We start from the raw sequence: 25243 nt of genomic DNA on the forward strand, positions 1-25243 counted from the left end.
GGAGGTGGGCACAATTCGGAAAAAAAAATGTTCGATTAGCGATTAAAAAAAAAAGACGTCGATCTTGATTAATCGCAAATCGCTTTAAAAATTCGTCAGTCCGATTCGATTATTCGACTCGAAAATGCGAATCAAATTAATCTGATTTTCGAATCGGACCGCCCACTGTTATTTTCTCTTCCATCCCTTCACTATAAACAGCCTCATGCCTATGAGCCGCCCCGGGGCAAAGTGCCAACCCCCCCAAGGCATATGCTCCCCTCCCCATGGCGGTGATGAGTATAGGTTCTTTGTGACAGACGGCGTTAGGTCTGTAAAGATGACATCTGGGGATTTTCATGTTTTGTTTCGTTTTTTGAGGGTGGGGGTAAGTGGGTTGTTTATTATTATATATATATATATATATATATATATATATATATATATATATATATATATATATATATATATATATATTTTTTTTTTTTTTTTTTTTGTCGACAGGCTGAATAAATGGGACTTCCTTTTTGTGTCATTTTGCGAGAAGAAAACGGGGGTGAAGTTGTGTCATTTTGCGAGAAGAAAACGGGGGTGAAGGGGAACTGGGTTGTCCGTGACCTCGGGAACGTAAACTCCAACTACGCCGGGGAGTTTTGCCATTGTGTGTTGGAGTCCGTAGAGGGTACCATGTGAAGGCTCTGACTACACTTTACCACTGAGGAATCACTATTTCGATTCAGCTTAGTGTTAAAACAGCACCCGAAATAAAATAGATATTAAATACAAAAAACAAAAGCGAAAAGATTGTGCAATTTTCACGACCGAGGAAGTTTGGGTAAACTCACTTCCAATAAGCAGAAAAAAGTAACACCCACTCCGGACCAGAGTTACGCAGCATCTATTTGTTAATATAATTAGGGAGTAATCACAAAATAATAATAATAATAATAATAATAATAATAATAATAATAATAATAATAATCTGCCATCTTCAACGATTTTTCCGCAGGCAAAACAGACCTCCTCTTCACAGAATTTGTTCTCTAGCCAGACGATGGTATTTTCTTTTATTTTGATTAACAGAGTCAGAGGGGTAGCCCATTTGCTCTTTTATTCTAAAACCTGACGATTATATTCAGTTACGAGATTCCACCCTATCATTACGTTGGGGGAGCTTCTCTCGACTAAACAAGATCACCTGGCAACAGCTTGAGTAATCGTAGCCTACAACTCGGATGTTTATGAGAGGAAAAGGTTCATCGAGACATATTCAACACTTTGGTAGCGCAAAGAGTTTTTTTCCCCTCGGTTTAAGAAAATCGAGATTACAAATTAATGTTCGTCATGAAGAAAGCAATGCCAGGGCGAAGGGTGAAAGATAAACAAAAGCTAAACAGGAAGTGGTATCCTCAACTAAAATGTACCGACATGACGTCACAAAATTTGAGCGGTCACTGCTCCTTCACAGGACAACACCTTCCAAATTTCTGATCAAATCCATTTTTTTTTTCAATGATTAAAAAAAATATACAAAAGAATGAGACTACCGTCTTCTGAGAACCCCAAGTTCCTTTGGAGATAAAAGAAATGTTGTTCGACACTAGATCCGTCCATTCCAGTTAAAGCATAAACCCGCTAATCTTCACCGGATATAATACAACGCGTACATTTGAAACTCGCCTTCCAAGTCGGTGACACCAAAATTACAAGTGGGATAACGGTGACTGGTTATGTGTGCACAAATACCGAGTGATCTTAAGTAAAACGCAACACTTCCACCTCGATTTCAGTCTTATTTAATTCTGCCCGTTACATGGTTTTGTTTATTCGAGTTCCCTTCCGCTCGCTGATGTGATCACGAGCCATGGCCAATGTCCGATTGTTGGTGATGCTCTTGTTGCAAATACACTTCTGCCTTGGCCACACAGGAAAAATCTGCCGTGACCCGCTCCCTAGCTTCTGCAAGTGCCGAACTCATATAATAAATTGTGACTGCGAAGGTCAGGTAAGTTTCGAAAAAAAAACGCATCTAAAACACATAACGGCATGGATAAAACATGAAAACAATATGCAACACACACACACACAACACACGAATTTAAGAGCAAATTAGACATGGCGAGATACAGAGACGGAATACAACGAGCGTAGCTCCCCTTCCCGCAAGACACAACTAGGTAAACTCATGCACACACACAACCTCGTGGCGCAGTGGTTAGAGTTCTCGCCTGCCACTTCGGCGGTCCGGGTTCGAATCCCACCCAAGGCTGAAACAATTTCAGTATCGCTGCGCTTCGAGGCGTTACTCCAACTCTCGTAGGCGGGAAGGTGTGTGTGTGTGTGTGTGTGTGTGTGTGTGTGTGTGTGTGTGTGTGTGTGTGTGTGTGTGTATTTACCTAGTTGTATTTACCTAGTTGTATTTTACGGGAAGGGGAGCTATGCTCGTGGGGTCCCGTCTTCATATCTCATTTTATCTAAACTATTTTTAAATTCATGTATTGATTTTGCACACACCACTTTCTCATCTAACTTGTTCCAACTGTCTATTGCTCTGTGAGGAAGGCTGTTCTTTTTCAAATCTCTTCTATAGCTGTCTTTTTTTATTTTCTTTCCGTGTCCTCTTGTATTTCTGTCATCCCATTTTATCAGATTCTCTCTATCAGTAATTTCTATGCCTTTCATGATTCTGTAAATAGCTATCAAATCTCCTCTCTCTCTTCTTTGCTCTAGTGTCTGTAGTTTAAGTTTTTGTAGTCTCTCTTCATATGATAGTTTTGAGAGTGTTGGTGCCAGTTTTGTAATTGCTCTTTGTATTCTTTCAAGTTTTTTTTATACATTTTTTTGTACTTGGTGACCATATCGTTGCTGCATATTCCAATCTTGGTCTTATCAGGGTGATTAGGATTTTCCTCACCATTTCTTCATCCAGGTATGTAAATGCCACTTTGACTGTTCTTATTAAATTATAAGTTTCTCCAAAAATCTTATTTATATGTTTCTCAGGTGACATATTATTCATAACAATGACTCCCAGGTCCTTCTCATTTTCTACTTTTTTTATTCCTTCTTCTCCCAAATTATATGATCCTGTTATTCTGTTTTTGCTTTTTCCAAATTCCATTATACTACACTTTTTTGTATTGAACTCCATCTCCCACTTCCTACTCCATTCTTGTACTTTATTTAGATCTCTCTGTAGTGATTCACAATCTTCTTCAGTTTTCACTCTTTTCAGTAATTTTGCATCATCTGCAAAGAAGCTCATATAGCTTTCAATTCCTTCATCCATATCATTAATATATATAGCAAACATTATTGGGGCCAGAACTGTTCCCTGCGGGACACCGCTTATTACTTCATTCCATTTTGAGTGCTGATCTCTTATCACTACTCTCATTTTTCTTTCTTGCAAAAAGTCTTCCATCCAATTTAGCAATTTACCTTGTATTCCTCCTTCATATTCTAATTTCTTAAGCAACTTCTTATGTGGTACTTTGTCAAAAGCTTTTTTTAGGTCTAGAAATGCACAATCAGCCCATCCATCTCTTTCTTGTATTATATCTATTAGCCTTGAATAGAAACATATTAAATTGGTGACGCATGATCGTCCTTGTCTGAATCCAAATTGCCTTGGATTTAGTACGTTGTTTTTTTCCAAGTATTTTACCCATCTACTTTTGATAATTCTTTCACATATTTTTGCTATTGTACTTGTTAGAGAGACTGGTCTATAGTTGGTAGGTTCTTCTTTATTTCCTCCTTTATATATAGGTACTATATTTGCTTTTTTCCAATCTTCTGGAACTTTTCCTTCTTTTAAGGAACTGCTTATTATGCTATGTATTTTGTCTGCCAGTTCATTCCTGCATTCTTTCAGAATCCAGTTTGCTATTTCATCTGGCCCATGCGATTTTCTGACATCAAAATTACCCAAGTGTGTCAATATTTCATTCTTTGTTACTTCTATTTCTTCCATAGGGGGGACTTTTTCCTTCCACTCAATCTCTTCAGGTTGTATATTTTCCCTTGTAAACACTGATTTAAAATGTTTGTTCATAATTTCTGCCATTTCCATTTCCTCAGTGTATTCAACTCCTCCTTGTCTTAATTTCTCTAAGTCTTGTTTGTTTTTCAGTTTATTGTTTACAAATCTGTAGAATAGTTTTGGTTGATCTTTACACTTTTCTATAACATCTTTTTCATATTTTCTTTTTTCCTCTCTGCACTTTTGTACATATTCATTTCTATAACCAGTATATATTTTCCATTTTTCAGGTCTTCTGTCTTTTTTCCATCTGTTCCAGGCTTTGTCTCTTTTGTCCTTTAACTCCCTACAACTTTTGATGTACCAGCATTTTACATATTCTTTTTCTTGTTTTTGTCTTGGGACATACTTTTCCACTCCTTTTTTGTAAATTTTTGTCAAAATATTCCATTTCTCTTCCACTGTTGTTTCTTCTTTGTATATTTCTTCCCAGTTTTCTTGTTGGAAGAATTCTCTTATTTTATCAAAGTTTGTTTTTTCATACATCATTCTTCCTTTTCTATATTGTTCATTTCTTTTCATATATTTTTCTTCATTAAGTTCCAGTTCAATCAATATGTGGTCACTTTTACCTATTGGTGTTTTATATTCAATCTTGTCCACTATTCTAGGTTCAGATGTAATTATTAAGTCTAGCCTCGATGGTTCTTCTTCATTTCTATACCTAGTGTTCTCTTGTATCCATTGTGTCATTGAATGGTCAGTAATCATCTCAAGTAGAGCATTTCCCCATGAGTCATCACCACTCTTTACTGTCATTTCTTCCCAGCAGATTTCTTTGCAATTAAAGTCGCCCATCATAACTATTCTTCCTCCGTCTTCCATTATTTTAGTTAATGCTATCTTTGTGTCCTCTAACATACTTTTATGTTCACTCTCCTCCCATGAGGCTGTTTTCGGAGGCACATAATTGATCACAAATTTTCTGCTCTTCTTATCTCGGTCTTCCACTTCTATCATAATCATCTCTACTGTATTCTTTCCATATATGACACCTTTCACGTTTATATCCTTCTTAGTCAGGAACATAACTCCACCCCCTTGTTTTTTCTCTCTGTTTCTAATCCAATAATTGTATGTATCATGTCCTACACTGTTGGGTGGTAGTGGGCCTTTTAATTTTGTTTCTACAATTCCCATTATGTCCGGTTCTTTTTCTTTCAAATAATCATTCAGTTCATTCAATCCTGTTATCAATCCATCTATATTTGTGTAAGACACTCTTAGTTTTCTGCCACTTCCATTGTATTCTCTGTTTCCCTTATGTTTTTCTTTAGTATGTCGAACTGCTTTATTTTCATGTTCACTACTCTCCAATAGAATCTCTCTTTCTCTGACTCCGTTCTTTCCTCGTTTTTTGCCTTAGCTTCAATTCTTTTCTGCTTTTCTGCCTCTCTTTCCTCCTTATTCATTTCTCTTTTTATCCATACCTTTTTATATTGATCATTTGTTGCTAGTTTCCCTGTCTTGGATAGAATTTTCTCTGCTGTTGTTTGTGACCTGAATTTAATCTTAATTGGTCTGGTCTTATCTGTACTATATTTTCCGAGTCTGAATTTTTCTTCAATTTCCTTTATAATTTCTGGTTCATCTTCCTGGACTAATTTTAATAAACTGCTTACTCTTTCATTTTCCTCCTTGATTCTTGCGGTTCTATCTGGGTTATGTTTCTCTTCCATTCCTAATATAATTATACATTTCTTTTTGTCAGCTAATTCTCTTACTATATTCTCCTTCTGTCTCATCACTTTAATAACTGAGTCTTCATTATGTTCTTTCAATTGCTGTTTGACTATGTCAGTGAATGAAACCTTATTCCCTTCTTGAGTTATTCTCCAATTTTTAGCTTCTGTAGCTATTTTCTCTGTTTTCATTACTATTCTTCTTCAATTTCTCATTCTCCTCCTTTACATTTCCTAACTGTCTTTTTAGGTCCTCTATTTCTTCAGTTAAGTTTCTGTTAGCCTTCTCTAGTTGTTCCAACCTTTCAATTCTCTGGAAAATGGAGTCTACGTTACCTAACTTACGCTCCAAGTCCTCGATCACCTTATCAACTCTCTCCTCTAGTCTTATCAGTCGGGGGGGGGGGGGTTGTGTCCCCCCCACCCTCTTTAAATCCCTGGAACATATTCTCGTCACTTTCTACTGTATTGCTCCTCTCTATACTTCTAATCTTTACATTTTTATTAGACATTTCATCCTCACTCAGTCTTTTGTTTACCTTTCGCTTGTCTGGCTGGGCCAAGTCTACTCCCTCCTCATTTCCTTCCATTTCCCTCAGTAATCCCTCCCCTTTTCCTCTTTCCCTACTTTCCCACTACTCCACGAGCAATTTCCCCCCCACCCTGTAAAAACACTAGGCACTTCTCTTTGCGTTGGGATCCACAGACTTCAGTTTTCTTCAGAACGTCATCCAAGCCGTCCATTCGCTGAAGTGTGTGTGTGTGTGTGTGTAAGGTCACAGCATTACCCATAGATCACATTAGCTCTGAGCTCTTTTGGGAGGTTAATAACTGTCGATCACAAGTCCAATATGTGATCCAAGCCCATGGTGAATCACACACACACACAACTTGCTTGTTTAGTGGTACCCAGCTCGACTGCTAATTCAATGGTCAGAATTCGAGTCCTCTTCCCAGGGCTAAAAGTACCACAGCACTGCAAATCACCACTCCAGCTCATGGGCAAGGAGTTGCATGTATGTGTGCTTGTGTAAGGTCACACCATTACCTATAAATCATGCCACAGATGACCTCCGAGCTCAAAAGTCCAACCCATAATCCAAGACTGTGGCAAATCACACATACATATACACCCTTCATGGTTATACAGATAACTGTTTACATTAAATCAATTAACTGTTACACATGAAGGGTGCACTGGGGATGAACTACTGAATTAGTGTGATGCAGTTTTCTCATAGTTAGGGCAGGAAGAATTGAAAAGGATGAAATGAAGTTAAAAGGGTCAGGATTTCAAACAGTAAGACAATACAGAAATATTTGAGGACAGAAGATAGGGGTGAATGGAGAGGGGTTGTGTATAGATGATACTGTGATGCATGAGGGGGAGTGGGTGGGGATGGGGGGTGAGGAAGTATGTGTGAGAAAAAAAAAAAAAAATGACACAGCCTGAAGGGATTTCTCCCCATCTTCTCCTTTTCTGCATGAGGGGATGGAGAGGGGAGGGTTGCTGAATTTATGAAGTGGCCTTGCTGTGGATGTGCTGTGTCTTGCAACACTGCTTCTGACCCAGGGCAGTGGACGGGATGCAGGGATGATCCGTCATCCGGGAGGTGCCAAGATGGGAGGTGGGTGGAGGGGAGTGGAATATATGGGAAATGGAATGGGTGGGGGTGGTTTCTATGCCTTTTTCTTTTTGGCTACCCCCCATGTAGGGGGAAAAAACCTTTGGTATATGTATGTGTGTATCTATTAGAAGATTAATTTATTCAAATGCAAAAAAATTATATAAAACAAAATAATGCCTATGACCAGTATGTACTGATAATTCACTGTCTCTTTTGCAGGATTTGAACTTAACAAGCAGTGGAATTAGAACTGTGGTGGTACAAAATTGTGGCAGAGTTAATGTTTCATCAAATACTTTTGAAAAGATAAAAGATTTTATGAATTTCACAGCAGTGAATGTGAATACCCTTACTTTATCAAAACAATCATTTTTCATTTCCTCGGGAATCCAGACAAATAAATTCAGAATCATATGCAATTTGATCAACACAACTGTACAACAAATTCCCAAAGATGTATTCACTCAAGAATCTTCTCCACACATTCATTCTGGGATCAAACAAAGCCCACTGATTTCCCTAAACATTGCTGGGTGTACAGTCAACCTCATAGAAACGGATGCAATGAAAGGTGTCCGCGTCAAGCAAATGATACTGGAAAATTCCATTTTCAAGGACATAAAAGCAAACTCCTTTCATTTCAACCTAGAAGGCAACTTAACCATTGTGGACTCTCATTTCTTGAAAAATGAACCTGATGCATTCACCTTCAAGCAAACATACCCAAGTAATTCCTTCACTCTACTCAGAAATAACTTTACAGGTAAATGAAATTGTGTTGTATATATATATCCAGACCCACATCCACATTAGAAAAAATTCACTACCAGAAAAATAACTGACAATTGGAAAACAAGATGATATAGCCTATGTTAGAACTATACATGAATTTTAAGCTATGATGATTGGAGAGTAAGACATGGGACCTCATAAGCATTCCTCCATTTCTGTATACTACAATTAGGTAAATATAAATACAGTCGTACCTCGGTACTCGACCATAATCCGTTCTGAGGTGGTGGTCGAGCACCGATTTGTTCGAACACCGAAACCAATTTTCCCCTTATCACTGTCTTTCTTTGGACCCATTATTAAGGGCTAGAGCAACACGAAAAAGTTTAAATCTGGGAAGAAATACTCGAACGAACTGCGTACGTCTTACTCCGCTGGCGGTCTGAGTCGAACTGACGCTTACCCGCTGTTCGAGCTAGTCGAGTACCGAAAATCTGTTCGAGGTCCGATGCATTTTCTACTCGAATTTTTTGGTCGAGCACCGATTTGGTCGAGTATAGAGGCGGTCGAGTACCGAGGTACGACTGTAAGTAGAATTAGGTAAACACACACACAATTGGAACAAAGTGGATGAAACAATAGTGTGTGCAAGAATTTAGTAATAAACTAGATGCTAAGAGATACAAAGATGGGTCACTACAAGCATGGCTCCCTTTCCCATATAAAACAACTAGGTAAATACACACACATGTATCTTTCTGCACAGATGCATTCATGGAATAAATTAGAAGTGGCTGACATAAATGAACTGAGAGTAAAGCTTGACAACTGGAGACATTGAGATGTTAACTGAGAGGATTAGGAGAAGAACATAGGGAATAATTGTTGAGGAACAGTGTGGGTTTAGGAAAGGTAGAGGGTGCATGGTTCAAATTTTTGTGGTAAGGCAGACTTATGAGAAGTTTCTGGCAAAAAGTAAGGATGTTTTTTTGGGCCTTTGTCAATGTAGTGGACAAAATTGACATGGAAAACATCTTAGTTCAAAACTGGAGAGTGACAAACTTAGGAGAAAAAAAATAAATAAATAAATAATAATAATAATAATAAATAAAAAAAATGATTAATTAAACAAATAAAATAATTCTCAGAGGGATATCAAGAAACAGTTTTCTGTAGAAATACAGTTTGATCATTTAGTCATGGGAGACAAAGACCAGACACCACAAGTGAGTTTTTTTTCCTGCACACTACATTTAGATAAATACAGCATTACATAAGAACACACATTTATTAATGTAATACAAATCTTTACAACTCATTCATTTTTCTCTTCCAGGTCCTGTTTCAAATGCCTTTGTTGGAGACATCGCTGGACAGGTGATAATTTCAAATAATAATTTTTCACATGTGATAGCATCCCCGTGGAATCTTTCGACATCAAATTACGTTGACATAAAAAATAATACCTTTGAATCTGTTCCTGCATTTGGGCTGAAAATCACAGGGACATCAAGTATCAAGATTGAGCACAATATCTTCAAATATCTAGAACCATCTGCATTCAAAGGGTTACAATTAAATGGTAATGGTTTTGGCATTTGTGTCCTGTAATTACATCTGATATTTCTGCTATCAAGCCAAGAAAAAAATACCAACTAATCTGTTATCCCAGGTTTCTCTTACAGGAGACACATGGCTCCCTAATAACTGAAAAGAGCCATGAGATTACCCCACATGTCACTCAAGGAAGAGATATTGTATTGTTGTCTCCGTAAGCCTGAGTAGGGGAGTGTTGGATGAGGCATTCATTGTCTTCTGTGTGGTGATTGCACCTGGGGCAATTCAATTCTGTGGTCAGGCCTAATCTATGTTGGCCCTATTTCATAGCTGGATGGTGGCCCAATGCAGTCATGCCAGTGTGGTTCTTGTTTGTCTTGGGAGGGATTTTACAGATGATGTCTGCAGGAGTTGGGTGGAGTATGGATTTTGGGGGGCAGTCTTGGAGTGCTTGACTGTTGTTGCCGTTGTCATTCCCAAAACTGTCTGGTTGAGCAGTCCTGTCTCCCTGAGGAATGGCATGGATGGTCATGTGAATCATGGAATGCTATGAAGGAGGCCTTTATTCAGCAGTGGACTAAGGATGGCTGATTTGATTGATTCATTCATTTACATACATAAATATACCAATGGCATATTATATATATATATATATATATATATATATATACATATATATATATATATATGTATATATAAATATACATATATGAATATATATATATATATATATATATATATATATATATATATAAATCAATCAATCAAATCAGCCATACTGAGTCCACTGCTGAACAAAAGCCTCCTTCATAGCATTTCATGAATCACACGACCGTGCCATCCTCTGCCACATCACCCGTGCAAACTTCTTGATTTCCTCTCTCCACCTTCTGTCTTGTCTCCCTCTTCCACGCTTCCTACCTCGCGGTGTCCACTCAGTTACATACTCGCTCCATCGCTCATCAGTTGTTTGCACTAACTTACCTGCCCAATTCCACTTCCTCTCTTTTACTGCCTCCACAATATCTTTAACTCTAGTCTGCTCTCTCATCCAACTTGCTCTCTTTCGGTCTCTCAGTGTTATTCCCATCATTGATCTCTCCATTCTCCTCTGTGCAGTCCTTAGCTTTGTTTCCATCATCAGCTTCCAAGTCCCACACCCTTAGATCATTGCTAGTAGAATACATTGAGTGCAAACTTTATATTTCAAACATAAAGGTAGAGAGCCTCTCAGGATTTTATTGTAATTACCAAACACTTTCCATCCAACTGTAATGCGTCTTTTTATTTCATTATCATGATCTTTTGTCACCTTCACCATCTGGCCTAAAAAATTTACTCTTCAACTTCCTCAAGACTCTCACCATCAATTACAATCTCTTTACTTTCAACTTTCGTGTTGGACAATACTTTGGTTTTACTTTTATTAATTTTTAAACCTACTTTGAGACTTTCCTTGTTTAGATCACTCAGCATATCTTGCAAGTCTTCTGCTCTTTCGGAAATAAGAATAATGTCATCCACAAATCTTAGGTGGTTCAAACATTCACTATTAGTCTTTAAACCTTTCTTTTCCCAACTCAATCTTCTGAAAATATTTTCCAAGCAAGCTTTAATAGTTTGGGTGAACTTGTATCGCCTTGCTGTACTTTCTCAATCTTGATCTTTTTTGTATCTTTATGTAGTCGAATTATAGCAATAGGTCCTCCAAAACTAGACATCCCAGAAACAGTCCTACGATTTCCCACTTGATGTTGTCTAGTTCTTCCTTTAAACTCTCCAGCCTGTGATCTTCTGAGAAACTTTTTACATTGTAGGTATAGATCTTCATTTTCTTCATGTTGTTTAATGTCCAACACTTGGATCTGCTTGGACAGTGCTTACTTGCATTTGGTGGCACACTGTTCGTAAGCACATGAGGCAATGCGGTTGGACCTTTAGGAGATGATGATCCAACAGGAACACCTGGTTTTGTTTTTGTTGTGCTCTTCATATTGGCTATGAAGGGGGGTTGGCATTAATCTCACCTCTGTGCCAACTGGTTTCTGGTGAGATATTTCTCTGTTGTCACCTCATTCATTATATTCAGTGAAGCCCTATATCTATAGGGTGCCCAATGGTCCACGCCATCATTATGACGGCACCCCATACATCTATGAGGAATTTCACTGTTCACTATCAGGGACATACCAGTTTGCAGTGGGTCCTGTGACTGTGCGTGTAAGCTGCTCTTTGTATGATCTTTCTTACAAAACCTGTTTGATATGGGTGACCCTGCAGAGATTTTCTATTGACATATATATATATATATATATATACAACCTGTGATTTTTGAACTGAGAAACAATTATAAATCATATTACATTTCAGGTCCCTCATCATCATTATTTATTGCCAATAATCATATCCATAAATATGAAGCTCGCTCTCTCCAGTTCCAAGAAAGCCTAGTGGCACACCGTTCTGTTGTGATCAGAGACAATGTTATAGGACAGGAGTGCTCCTGTACAGTAAGAGAAAGCATTACAAGTGGCATAGATTTGGCAAATCAAACATATCAGGTAATTTTTCTCAGCTTTTTTGCTTCTGATGGTCAATTATTTCATAATGAGAATTAGACCTATTCAGTTGGTGGAACCTGTGTACAGCAAGGTTACATTTTATATAGTTGGTCTCAAAATATCTAAAATTGTATAAAATCAATCTATCTGTAGCCCCTGGGAACAGCCTCCGGGTGGGACCACAAGTCACTCAGAGAAGAGATACTGTGTTGCTGTCTGGGAACTTTCAGTGTGGAGCATTGTAGTACAAGGTGATCTACATCCTTTGTGCAGTGGTTGCATCTGGGGCAGCCTGAATCCACAGCCAGGCCCATTCTGTGTTGGTATTACTTTAGTGATGGATGGTGTTCTTAGTACACACATGCCAGCCTGCACTCAGAACACCACCCATTAAATCAAATTTAAGAAATATGGTATAAATCAGAAATCACAGGTATACCAAAGCAGTGTTAGTTTTGTTTACCTGCTGTATATCCATGCTGCCATTGTTTTTCATATACACCTGACCCTAGACATTTACACATTCTACATTTGTGGCTTATGTTTTTTCATACTCCTACAGAGGAATACTTCCTACAAGCAGTAATACACTAGCACATCTGTGCTCAGGCCACTATCCAGCTTTAAAACAATATCAACACAGAATAGACCTTGCCATAATTGCAAGTTGACCCAAATGCAATCACCACATAGAAGACACTGAACACCTCACCTTATAGTGCTCTACTCTAGCTGTATCAAGACAACACAAAATCTCTTTTATGAGAATGGGTGTGGACTATATGGGGATGAAGTGGGTGGGAGTGGATTTATGCCTTTTAACTCTGACTACCTCCCTTATAAGGGAGAAAATGCCCTTGGTATATGTATATATGTATGACTGACTTATGCACCAATTTGGTGGCTGTTGCCAATTACCTGAGAGCCATGAGTTTCCTGCAAGAGACTTGGTGCAATATACTGATGGACTGCTTTTGACTTTACTTTCGTTGACTTGAAAATAACTTTCCCTTTATTTTCAGGAACTGATTCACTCCCCAACATATGATCAATGGTTTAAGCATAATGACTGTCTCCATAAAGAGAAAGAGGTTATCTTGGATAATTACCATGACAAGTACTGCATGTCTAGCAATTCTACCATAATCATAGCCATCACAGTCTTAATTGCCTGCATCACTATTGCTGCAGTCTGCATTTATTTTGCCTGGCGTCGTGCATCTTCTACACGTGAACATGAAGGACCCAGTAACGGTAAATTTTGAACATGCACAAGAGTTGTTTCATATCTATATATATACTTCCACACATTCTTGCATTTATTTACCTCATTTTATCTGACTGTAATAAACAGGATAAGACCTATGTCTGCAGGTCCCATCTCTGTGCCTCCATCAATCAAACTTGGCTTTAAATTCATTTATGGGGCCTCCATTTACTCACTCGCGCGGTAGATACTAGATAGCATACTATAGTAGCACCAATTAAAGTATGACCTTTTCCCTTTACAATGACATAACAATAAAAACAATATATAAAATAGAACCAGAGATATAGGTTATTAAAGGACAAAAACATTGATTTTTCGAACTCGACTCGAACTTGTGACGTCACTACTACCTCACGAGTCTTTTACTGGTAAACTGTCGGTAATTTCGGTAACTGTGTTGTTGTTCACCAATAATTTCGATATTGAAATTAGCGGTATTTGCCCAGCACTACTAAGCAATCTTCTCTGTCAGTTTCATCACTACCTGTATTGATCTGAACACCATGATCATGTCACCTTTTTCTTTCCTTTCTTTTCATGATGGGAGTGAAATGGTTGGGAATGGGTACGTGCTCTTTGACTTGGCTACCTCCCTTATAAGGTGGAAAAAGCCCTTGGTATACAGGTTAAAGTGGATGGCTTTGGATGATTGGGGGCAAATGTGGCAGAGGTGGGGGAGTGAAGGTGGAGGTAGAATGTAGAGTGAGATAAGCAAGTAAATGCCTTGGGGGGTTAAAAAGTGTAATGAGAAACAGACATTTGGGAATGCATGCTAAGAGGAGATTGTATGAAGGGGTGGTTGTGTTGACAGCAATGGGGCAGAAACATGGAATATAAGAGAGGAAGAGTTTAAATGTGTTTGAGATGAAAAGCCTGGTAGGCATGGTAGGAGTTACTAGGCTGGATAGAGTGAGAAACAAGGTGAGGAGGAGGAGAATGGGGGTAGAAAGGGAGTTGGGAGATAGGGTTGATGAAAGAGTATTGGGATGGTTTGGACACATGGAAAGAATGAGAGAAGATACATTAGTAAAAGAAGTGTGGAAGGCAGAGGTGGATGGAGTGAACACAAGGGGGCAACCAAGGATGAGATGCATGGATGGGGTAAAAGAGGCATTGGAAAAAAAGGAGGTTATCTGTTGAGGAAGGAAAGGGGAAGACAGAAGATAGGGCTGAGTGGAGAATGGTTGTGTATGCATGATGCTGTGATACATGGGAGTGGATTTGGGATGGGGGGTTCAGGAGTATGTGTAAATGACATTTTGATGCAGCGTGAAGGGATTTCTTCCTGTCTTCTTTTTCTGCATAAGGGGACAGAGAGGGGGAGGTCATCAATTAAATGAAGTGGCTTTGCTATGGACGTGCTGTGTCTTACTGCATTGCTTCTGAGCCAGGGCAGTGGGTGAGATGCATGGATGACCCGCCATCCAGGAGGAGCCAAGAAAAGAGGAAGGGAGGGATGGTGAATGGGAGTGGAGTATGTGGGGATGAAATGGGTGGAAGTGGATTTATGCCTTTGACTTTGGCTACCTCCTTTGTAAGGGGGGAAAAACCCTTGGTATATATATGTATATATATAGATGGGTCTCATACATCTAACTTTTCTTTGCATGGTTTATCTGCCACGCTGAGGATCAATTTGCTTACTTCTCTTTACATTCTCTCATTTATATCCTTTACTGTGTGGAGACCAGACCACTGCTACATATTCCAATCTTGAAAGAATTATGTTTTCTATAAGTTCTTAATATAACTTTTATTTAATATTTTATCTTATTTTCTTTAATTGAACAGGAGAAGGTAGAAGAAGGCCTATTGTGATTCCAGACCAAAGAACTTACAAGGAAACTGAGATACATGTTGTCTACGAGAATGCCACAGCTATTGATGAAACAGATAATGATGCTTTGGAAGAACAGGAAGAATCTGATGAAGAAAAAGGCTCGCAGGAAAAAGAATCATGCCGAATTGTTCAAGCCACTACCTAATTATGTTTGGATCATGAAAATATTTGGTGCTGTGTTTTAATTTCTTTTGGACCACACATTTCTCCAAGCTGAACAAAATTGTAGAGTGAGCAAATACTTAATCTTAATGTGTTAAAAATAGCACAGTCTTCTAAAAGATGTTATCTGATATATCCTGATTGGAATCACCCTTGATCCATGAGGAACTAAGATGTTGGAGCTAGATTTTAGAAGGGTGTGAGATGGATGTTAGGTCAGTATATATTTTGACTTAGCCACCCCCCAAGGGGGGCCAGGCATTTTGGTATGATATATATATATATATATATATATATATATATATATATATACAGGTAAACGTCTATATATATATATATATATATATATATATATATATATATATATATATATATATATTTATGAATCCATGAATTGGTTCAGTAGTTCTCAATGCAAAAGAGGATTAAATTAAATGGTTTTAATCTCTTCATCCTTGAGGCTGCCCAAAATATGAAGCACCAGAATAAAACTTGTAATATACAATACATTACTCAGTTCAAAGAGCTCAAGATACCAAAGAAGTTAACTTTAAAGATACATGTCCTTTAAAATTTGTTCATGGCATCAATTGGATGTAAAAGCATTGCATATACTGAATTGGAGAAGTTGTGACATGATAAATTTGATTCCAAGAGAGTGATTCTGTTAATGTTACAAGTGATAGGATTACTGTCCTTTAGCATTATTAACATTACTATATCAGATGAAATATATAGCAGTAAGGAATACTTGTAGTTTATGAACTAAAGTTGATAGTATTTTTACTACAATGTAAACGTTCACATATATTTTTTTATGTTAGCTATGACTGATATTTCTCAAATTCTATTACGACACATGAAGTCACAAGGATGATCTATGAAGCACTGTGACTATCCTTTGTACAAAGTTTACAATAAAGGTTCCAATAATATCTAACATATCTATAGACTATATACCAAGAGCTTCTTTCCCATATAAGGAAGGTAGCCAAGTTAAAGGCATGTACCAACTCCCACCCATTCCATTCCCATCCACCACCCCTTCCTCCCTCTCATCTTAGCTCCTCATGGATGATGGGTCATCCCTATATCCTGTCAACTGCTCTGGGTTGGAAGCAATGTAGCAAGACACAGTACATCCATAGCAAGGCCCCTTCACTTAATTGGTGAGCCCCCTCTCTGTACCCTCATGTAGAAAAAGAGAAGACAGAATGAAATCCCTTTGGGCTGTGTCCAAATAACATTCACACGCAAGCAACCCCTACCCCCATCCCCTGCCTCCTCCCTTCCTTGCATAACAATATTATCTATACACAGCCACTCTCCACTCATCCCTATCTAATACATACTATATCATAACAGAGTACAAATTCACTTCTCATTTTAGTTATACATACATACATATACCAAGGCTTTTTCCCCCTTACAAGGGAGGTAGCCAAAAAGGAAAAAGCATAAAATCACTCCCACCCATTCCATCCCTGAATACACTCCACACCCCTCCACCCTCCCTCTTATCTTAGCACCTCCTGGATGATGGGTCATCCCTGCACCTTGTCCACTGCCCTGGGTCAGAAGCAGTGTCGCAAGACACAGCACATCCACAGCAAGGCCGCTTCATTAAAACAGCGACACCCCCTCTCCGTCCCCCCCGGGCATAAAAGGAGAAGACGGGGGGAAATCCCTTTGGGCTGCGTCAAATTTTGCTCACACATACTACCTCACCCCCCATCCCCCCGCCCATTCCACCTCATGCATCACAACATCATCCATATACAACCATTCTCCATTCACCCCTGTCTTCTGTCCTCTCCCGTCCTTCCTCAACAGACATTCCCCTCTTCCCCAAAGCCCCCTTCACCCCATCCATCCACCTCATCCTAGGACGTCCCCTCATGTTAGTTATAATTAATATAAATTACTTAACTGTTCTCGTTTATAAGGACCAACCATAGGTACTTGCATACACTGGTGAGAGTTATGCCATGGTTTATCTCCAAATCCTTTAAACACCATCTCAATCTGGAGGTGGAATTCTAAGAAGCTTGCATTTATGCCCAGATCTCTTCAACTTCAACCATGTTTCCCAATTTTTCACATAAGAGCTAATAACCAGTAACTGCTCCCTTCCTCCTCCTTCACTTCCTTGCCAGTGATACAGAAACAAACCTACACTAATATCACACAGACAACAGTCCAGTGTTTCTTCCTGGAGAGATCTATGAAAGAGCCCAAGGACTGTTATTGGTTTGTGGGGCTGAGGGTTTCTGGTTTGTAATATTCATGAGTGCAGATGGACAATTGTTAATGGAAGTAAAGGTGTCGAATAGATTGGTAGACTGGTTGATTATTTCAAGGAGTTGTTGTTGTCATTCCCTAGACTGGCTGAGCAGCCATGACTAGAATAGGGTGTTCCCACAAATCCTTTATAGAGTACATGTTGTGTTATTGGTGTGCATGACTGTGTACAGTGCAGTCTTCCATAATATACTGTATAGGGTGAAGTGTCACATCCTGGACAATTATCTGCCATTTGGTTAACCAGCCTCTTCTAGTAGCTTAGAAGGGTCAATGGTAACTGCACCCTAGTCTGGCTAGGTGGACTCTGTCCTTTTAGGGGAGAGAGGATTCAGTGGGACGGTTATCAGTGGGTCTGGCATGCAACAACATATTGTCTTTCAGTTTGTTGAAACTCGAGGAGTTGTTGAATGTGATGATAATATGGTTTAATGTCACAAACACCTCCCATCGGAAGGCTAGGATGGTGCTCCTTACATAGGACTTTGTAGCATGGAATTTAACCACTTCATTTTGGGCCAAAATCTCCCGGGCAGCATTAGCTGCCAGACATACAACCACTCCTCGTTTAACGACGACAATTGGGACCAGCGCGCCGTCGTTAACCAAATTGGTCGTTAAGCGAAAGTGTATACATATACGTACATGTACTGTATGTACAATGTCCAGCAATACATGTATCTTTATTTTCGTGTATTTTCCCTCTTTTATACAGCTTTATTTACTGTTTATTTACGGTGGTTAGGTTCCTGAAATTACTGTATATGACCAAATCCGCGTATGCTGACATTCCATATTGAATACCGGGGTATTTTTTTTAGTTTTGACCATGGGCGCAATATAGCAATAGAAAATTAATTATTAATTTTGTAAATTAAAATGTATCAACGTAATATGCAATTTTGTGGGCGGAAATGAAAGTAAAAAATACCATGCTACAAGAAAATATGCTAATGAACGAAGTCGGTGGCATAGGATTGGGACGCCATCTTGTTGTCTGCCAACGTCTCTCACGACGACGACAACGAGGACAAGGCGGATGAAATTTAATTTGCAGGTAATGATTTATCAAACACAGGTCAGGTTAGTTTAGTTTAGGTTAGACGAATTCATCATCCTTTTATTTCTTCGACATCGGCATCTATCATAACAAACATGGTGTACCATTCGTCCGACATGACTTCGTTACTTACGAAATCATTAATTTTCTATTGCTATATTGCGCCCATGGTCGAAACTAAAAATTTACCACTACCGGTATATACTGTACCCCAGGTAGTTTTTGCAGCTTGCAGGATGGTAATGTAGACCTAAGCTTCAGAACATTTTACCTCATATATAAAAAGTGCAAAGTAGACTTGTGTAATAAAAATGTGAATAAATAAACTTTACTTACCTAAAAGGAATGACCCCATCAAGTGCTTGGTGTATGGTGGGAGGATGTGAAAGAGCAAAGCCTTTGCTTAATAGTCCTGAGTGGGCTTTGTATACCTGTAGAGACAGTTCTTCTGCCATTTCTGTATCTTCCTCTAGTTCTTCACCTATTCAGAAATGACAAACAAGAAAATGAGTGAAGGAGATGTATTGCAAATACATACATACATATACCACAGGCTTTTTCCCCCTTACAAGGGAGGCAGCCAAAAAACAAAGGCATAAAAACCATTCCCACCCATTCCATCCCTAATACACTCCATTCCCCTCCACCCTCTCTCTTATCTTGGCACCTCCTGGATGACGGGTCATCCCTGCATCTTGTCCACTCCCCTGGGTCAGAAGCAGTGTCACAAGACACAGCACATCCACAGCAAGGCCGCTTCATTGCAAATACCCTCTAAAAATATTATAGCCACACTACATTTGTACATACAGCTAGCAGACAGAGATGATCAAAGCATAGTAGGATCGTTTGGGTTCATGGAAAGAACAAGTTAAGGAAGACTAACTAAAATGTGTGGAAGGCAGAGTTGAATGGAGGGAACTTGAGGGGTGGATGGATGGTGTTAGCAGGGCACTGGATGCAAGAAGAATGCTTGTTTAGCAAGGAAAGGAAATGGTAAAAGATAGGTGTGAGAAGAGATTGGTTGTGAATGGATGAATATTAGACATGGCCTGAAGGGATTTCTTTTTGTCTACTCTGTATCTTAGCAGGTAGTTGAGAGGGGGAGGGTTCCCATGTAATGAAGTGGTGGATGTAAACCAAATCCAGCTGTAAGACCCTGCTATGGAGGTGCTGTCTCTTGCTGCAATGCCTCTGACTTGGGCAATGGTCAGGGGACAAGGATGACCCTTTATTCAGCAAAAGCTAAGATTGGAGGGCCAACAAATGGGTTTCTGGATAAATCTGGGTGAGATGTAATGTGGGCATATACTTTATACCCTTCTGATATATGTATATATTTATGTACTACTATAATTTTATACTGAAAAAATCATTGTACTGTATAATTAGGAGTTCATACGCAACACTATAATGGCCAAATGATAACAATGCATTCTCTCCATACATCTGAAGACCCTTCCCCCTTATAAGTGAGGTGGCCAATTCAAAGCATAGCCATATTTTGAAATTTATAAATTCACACTACTAACATAGTATTACTACCCAATTATTGTTCCCATTACTTAAGTATATCTTTATTTCAAATAAAGAACTGCTGTCTTCCTCCTCTTACTTACCAGTGATAGGTGGTAAACAAAGGTCCTTTTTAATTAGTGAAGCTGCACATAAACCACCAAGATAGGCAAGTTCTTTCTCAAGATGCCTGAGCGAGTCGGGGGGTGTCGGAGGCCATTCATAACCAACGATCAAAACCCTGAAGCCATAGGTTACAGATCGTTCTTCCTTTACATAATCAGATGCCGTCTCAAGAGAGAACAAAACCTTGTTTCCTGGGGAAGTACAATGAATCAGTAATAATTATTAATAAAAGAATATCATAGTTGGAATGTATACAAACACCATATGCCCTGGAGGGACACCACAAAGATGACACAGAACATGTTATTTTACATTGCCCACCATTCACACAACACTAATAACAATGCAATTTTCTTCTTGGAGATATCTAAGGAGCAAACAGTAGACCACTGCCAAATACCTTGAGGGTATGGGTCTCTTGCATGGCAACTGATTGTTGTATAAAGAAAGAAAATGAGAGGGAGAAGACGAAGAAGAAAATTCAATTTTGCTTTTATTATGAATATTCTCTACACAGTGAATAACTCTTTTCTTGCTCATTAAAAGTGCCTAACAAGTTTCAGATGGTTACCAACATTCTAGATCTCCCTGTTCTCATATTCAAGATGAAGTTATGGATATCAGGAGCTGGGTGTGTAAATCATATTGGCCTGTAGGGATCATATAGTGTATATGTGTTATGTGGATATCACTGATTAGCTGCCTTGCACCAACGGGAGAACCCAGGGTGAGGTTACCTCTGAGTCTCACTGGGAGAGGTCTAAACAATCAGGGGTAACCTTGCCTTGAATTTTCCTATTTTCAAAACCCATCAGCCTGATGGAGGTGAGTGGGTTGACAGGTTTTGAAAATGGGCAGTTTTGCTGTCAATCTTGCATGACCACCACATGCAGGTAACCACCATTGGTCCCTTGGTCTTCTGTTTGTGTTTTTTCTTTTTTTTTTTGGTGTAGGAAACTGATGTTTTGGGTGTAAGTTGTTCTTCTAAACTCTGTTTGGACTGTGATTATTTCAGTTGTGGTGTCTGGTAGTGTTTATTTAGCCCAGTGCTTCTCAATGTAGGGCGTATGCCCACAGGTGGGCAATTCGGTTTTTTAGGCGGGCAATATGATTTTTAAGGGGGCAATTGAGGGCAACTGAGGAATTTTAGGTCAATTTTTTTCATTCTTATTTTATTCAATTTGTTTTGTTTTTTATTTTTCATTGATGCCTTGTTCTTTTGAAGTGGTTTTAAACCAAGGTTTTATGCTTTTTCAGCTGAAGGGGAGTTTATTTTTCAAATGATAAGAATTGTATATCACCACATGGGGGCCATTAGTATTTTAAAGGTGATTAGGTGGGGCATAATGGACCAAAAAAAAAAAAAAAAAAAGTTGAGAACTACTGAGTTTTAGCCTTTTTTGTTTTGTTTTGTTTTGTTGGAGAAAAGTATGCTGTTGGGTATCATTGTTACAAGCCCACTTTTGTTTTGTGTGTCTTCTTCCCTATCTATTCAGTGAATGTACATTCTGTGGATTGTGGTGTAAATTTAGTTTCCTGTATCAGCACTGTATTCCTGTTATGGTTATAAGCAATACTAATTAACAATAAATCATATTATTCAAAATCATAACACTTCAGAATTACCTGGAAGTATAACAGTTTGCTGTGGCCAACTATGGGTTCCAGAAAACTTGCTCAGTACCGACCAGTAAGGAGGAACTATTCCATCCTGGTCCTGATTTATGATCACCTTTCCTTCGCTAGGACTGCTATTACTATTACTCTCTTCCTCAGTCCAACCATGCAGATTCTCCATACTGGGAACAAATACCTGATAAAGAAAACAACAGATATTTCAAGTAAGATAATTACTAAGGTCTTATTGGCCTTCAAGTGATTTCACCACATATCAGACAAACAAGGAATCTCTCCCACAATAAGTAAACCACAATGCCGTGACTGTTCAGGTCACCCAGCACTGAGACACAAGGGAACATGGTCACAGTATTCTTGAACTCTGCCCCAGGTTTTGTAACTGATAATAACTATTATGTATAGCAGATAAACTTTTTGCAGACAGACATGCAACGAGATTTTGGCAAAGGGTAAAGATGCCTTTTGGGGTTTCATGGCTTTGGAGAAGGTGTATAAAAGGGTTGACAGAAAGGCATTATGAAATGTGTTATGAATGTAAGGGATAGGGGGACGTCTATTGAGGGCAGACAAAAGTTTTTACATGAGTAGTAGAGATTGCATGAGGGGGGGTGTAATATCGTCATGGTTGTTTAAAATGTATATGGATGGGTGACAAAGGAGGTAAGTGTGAGGGTGTTGTAGGGTGGCTAATGAAACAAATTTGAATGGAATATCTAAATTAGTCAACACAACAAAGACTAGTGTGCGGCCACCTTGGAGGCAGAACCAAGACTGCTTTTGACATCAAGCTTACTTAGTGTGGGATAACATACACGCCCGCATGGTTCTTTTACAAATTGGCACATGTAATCCAATCAATACAACAGTTTCAATAAATTAATATAAGTAGATTACATATCACTTGTATACAAAAAGGGATAGCATGTATGACAATTGTACAATGCCATTTGCATGCACATACACCACAACATGGGTGCTAGGCAGAGTTTTGTTGTTAGTGAGAGTGGAGGGAAGTGAGAGGTAAGACAGTTGTTGTTTGTGGATGACACTGCACTTCTAGCGAGTCAGAGGATTGAGTGAAGCAGTTGGTAGCAAAGTTTGAAAAGGTATTTGTGAGGAGAAAACTGAAAGTACACACCTCAATGGAATCTGAAACTGTTTAAGATGAAGTGTATGGTGGCAGTTATGAGGAGGGACAGAAAGAGAACTGTGGATATGAAGTGGATAATCGTGGTGGAACGAGAGCTGGCTGGTAGGGTTGATAAAAGAATGCAGAAATGGTTTGGGCATATGAAAGAAAATAAGAAGAAAAAGAAAAAAGAAAAAAGAAAAAAGAAGAAGAAAAAAAAAAGTGTGAAAAGCAGAAGTGGATGGAGTGAACTTGCAGGGCAGACAAGAATAAGATAGATGGACAGTGCTGTTGTGGACTGTCGTTTACCAATGTATCTATCCTTGTGGACCATCTTACACTACTGGATGGACAGGGTGAAGGGGGGATTAGATGCAAGAGGAAAATCTGTTGAGCAAGGAAGAGCGAATGCAAAGGATAGGAGTGAATAGAATGGTCGTAAATGGATGAAGAAATGACTGCCTGAAAGGAGTTCTTCTTGTCTACTCCATAAATTTCTCAAGTGATTAGGGGGTAGGGGGTTGCCATGTAATAAAGTGGTGAGGGTAAACCAACTCTGGCCTTGTTATGGCAGTGCTGTGACTTGATACATTGTCTCTGACTTAAGCAATGGGGGTAGGAACAGGGATCCTTTCATCCATGAAGTGCTAAAATAGGAGGCGCCACAAATGGGTTTTTGGATAGGTGAAGGATGAGTATATTTTATTACTTAGTCCCTCCCTATATATGGGTCAAAAATCCCTTTTGGTATATTCATGTATATACTTAATATATATTATTACTACAAACCACACATTGTTCTACCTGTAAACTGTCTTCTGGCTGAGCTGTGCCACACTGTGGGTCAAACTCCAGCATCATCCACTGCACTGTGCTTGGAAAACTTACTCTGTATGAAGGGAAAAAAATCATATTAGGAGATACAAATGCTGAGGTCAACAATGAGAGCATTGATACAGTAACTAGTGGTTCTGGAATGCCTAGGGTGAACGAGAATGGAAAATGTCAAAGTAATCTATGGGCAGCAAGGAGTGATGTTGAGAAAAAGAAAAATGTGGTGGCAAGGGAATTCAAAAGACAAATGTGGGAAAAGTGTAATGAAGGCAGACATAGAAACTACAGATGTAGAAGGAGAATGAGTAAAATTAGTGACAATGAAAGAGGTGGCTCACAAATTATGTGGTATGAGACAGACTGGATGAAAAATAAGAGGAAAAGATAGGTGGAATAAGGAATTGGAACAACTGTGAAAAAAGGAAATAAATCAAGAAAAAAGAAAACATCAACCATAATGGTGAAATAACAACCATGGCCCAGCCTCACCTTCACCCCCAAACCACTCATTATCACCTTTCCCAACTCTAACACAATCTCTACTAATCATGTAAAAGCTTTTGATGCCTCTTACAGCTTTCCCTTAGCCTATATATCTGCAGTACCTCCCACAGTGCTTTCCTGTCTACCCTGTCATAAGTCTTCTCCAAAAGCATAAAGGCCTAAATAACACCCCCTACCTTTTGCCAAAAACTTATCACAAATCTGCCTTACTATAAAAAATCTGATCCAAAAACCCTCTTCCCTTCTTAAACCTACACTATTCCTCATCAATTACTCCCTATGTTCCTCTCCTAATCATCTCAATCAGCCTATTATGTCTTTCCAACTACACTGTACAACCTCACCTGCCAATCCACTACAATTGTTCCTCCTTTTGTCAGACACATGTCACCCATCCAACCCAGATGCCTTAGCAGCTTTCATAATTTTTAAAGTTCTTTATACCTTATCTTTTCTTACATCCCTGCCATTCTTTTCTCCCATTACAGTAATTTTCCTATTTCCTACCACTGCCACAATGAATCAATCCCTATCCTACTCCACATTCAACAACTCTCTAAAAATACTCTACCTATCTTCTCTTCACTTATTGCCTTCCACTTACATCAATACCTGTAAAACACAAAAAAACACAACCTCACAAGTATAGCTCCTTTCCAAACATTATAATCAGATAAATA

The 25243-nt window shown here is 38.8% G+C and overlaps 2 protein-coding genes across 10 annotated transcripts in view; one reads left to right on the plus strand and one right to left on the minus strand.

The window, feature by feature from the left end:
* The window catches only part of hiw (MYC binding protein highwire), a 154775-nt gene that overhangs the window by 74528 nt on the left and 55004 nt on the right, over nucleotides 1-25243 (minus strand). For all 8 annotated transcript variants that reach the window (XM_076209842.1, XM_076209839.1, XM_076209843.1 and 5 more), the window contains 4 exons: nucleotides 24030-24114; nucleotides 22085-22271; nucleotides 20437-20649; nucleotides 19154-19298 (listed from right to left, as the gene is read on the minus strand). In XM_076209842.1, coding sequence (XP_076065957.1) covers nucleotides 19154-19298; nucleotides 20437-20649; nucleotides 22085-22271; nucleotides 24030-24114 — 630 coding nt within the window. The remainder of the gene's footprint in view (nucleotides 1-19153; nucleotides 19299-20436; nucleotides 20650-22084; nucleotides 22272-24029; nucleotides 24115-25243) is intronic.
* LOC143039599 (uncharacterized) lies at nucleotides 1357-15716 on the plus strand. Of its 2 annotated transcripts, none has more exons than XM_076209846.1 (6): nucleotides 1357-1984; nucleotides 7554-8097; nucleotides 9403-9648; nucleotides 11994-12184; nucleotides 13207-13438; nucleotides 15246-15716. In XM_076209846.1, exons 1-6 carry the CDS (start codon nucleotides 1844-1846, stop codon nucleotides 15437-15439), a joined length of 1548 nt encoding a protein of 515 aa, XP_076065961.1. In that variant the 5' UTR covers nucleotides 1357-1843; the 3' UTR covers nucleotides 15440-15716. The 2 variants fall into 2 exon arrangements, with proteins under 2 accessions (XP_076065961.1, XP_076065962.1); XM_076209847.1 differs by having other exon boundaries at nucleotides 1358-1984; nucleotides 15249-15716.

This window comes from Oratosquilla oratoria, chromosome 26 (genome assembly GCF_046742065.1).
Source record: "Oratosquilla oratoria isolate Oo_2021 chromosome 26, ASM4674206v1, whole genome shotgun sequence".
NCBI classification, from domain to species: Eukaryota; Metazoa; Arthropoda; class Malacostraca; order Stomatopoda; family Squillidae; genus Oratosquilla; species Oratosquilla oratoria.

Excerpts from the sequence above, each read along its gene's own strand:
- LOC143039599 (XM_076209846.1), top strand. The coding sequence starts at position 1,844 with ATGGCCAATGTCCGATTGTTGGTGATGCTCTTGTTGCAAATACACTTC. Across the intron at positions 8,098-9,402 it reads ACTCAGAAATAACTTTACAG|GTCCTGTTTCAAATGCCTTT; the intron begins GTAAATGAAATT and ends TTTCTCTTCCAG. Across the intron at positions 13,439-15,245 it reads ACATGAAGGACCCAGTAACG|GAGAAGGTAGAAGAAGGCCT; the intron begins GTAAATTTTGAA and ends TTAATTGAACAG.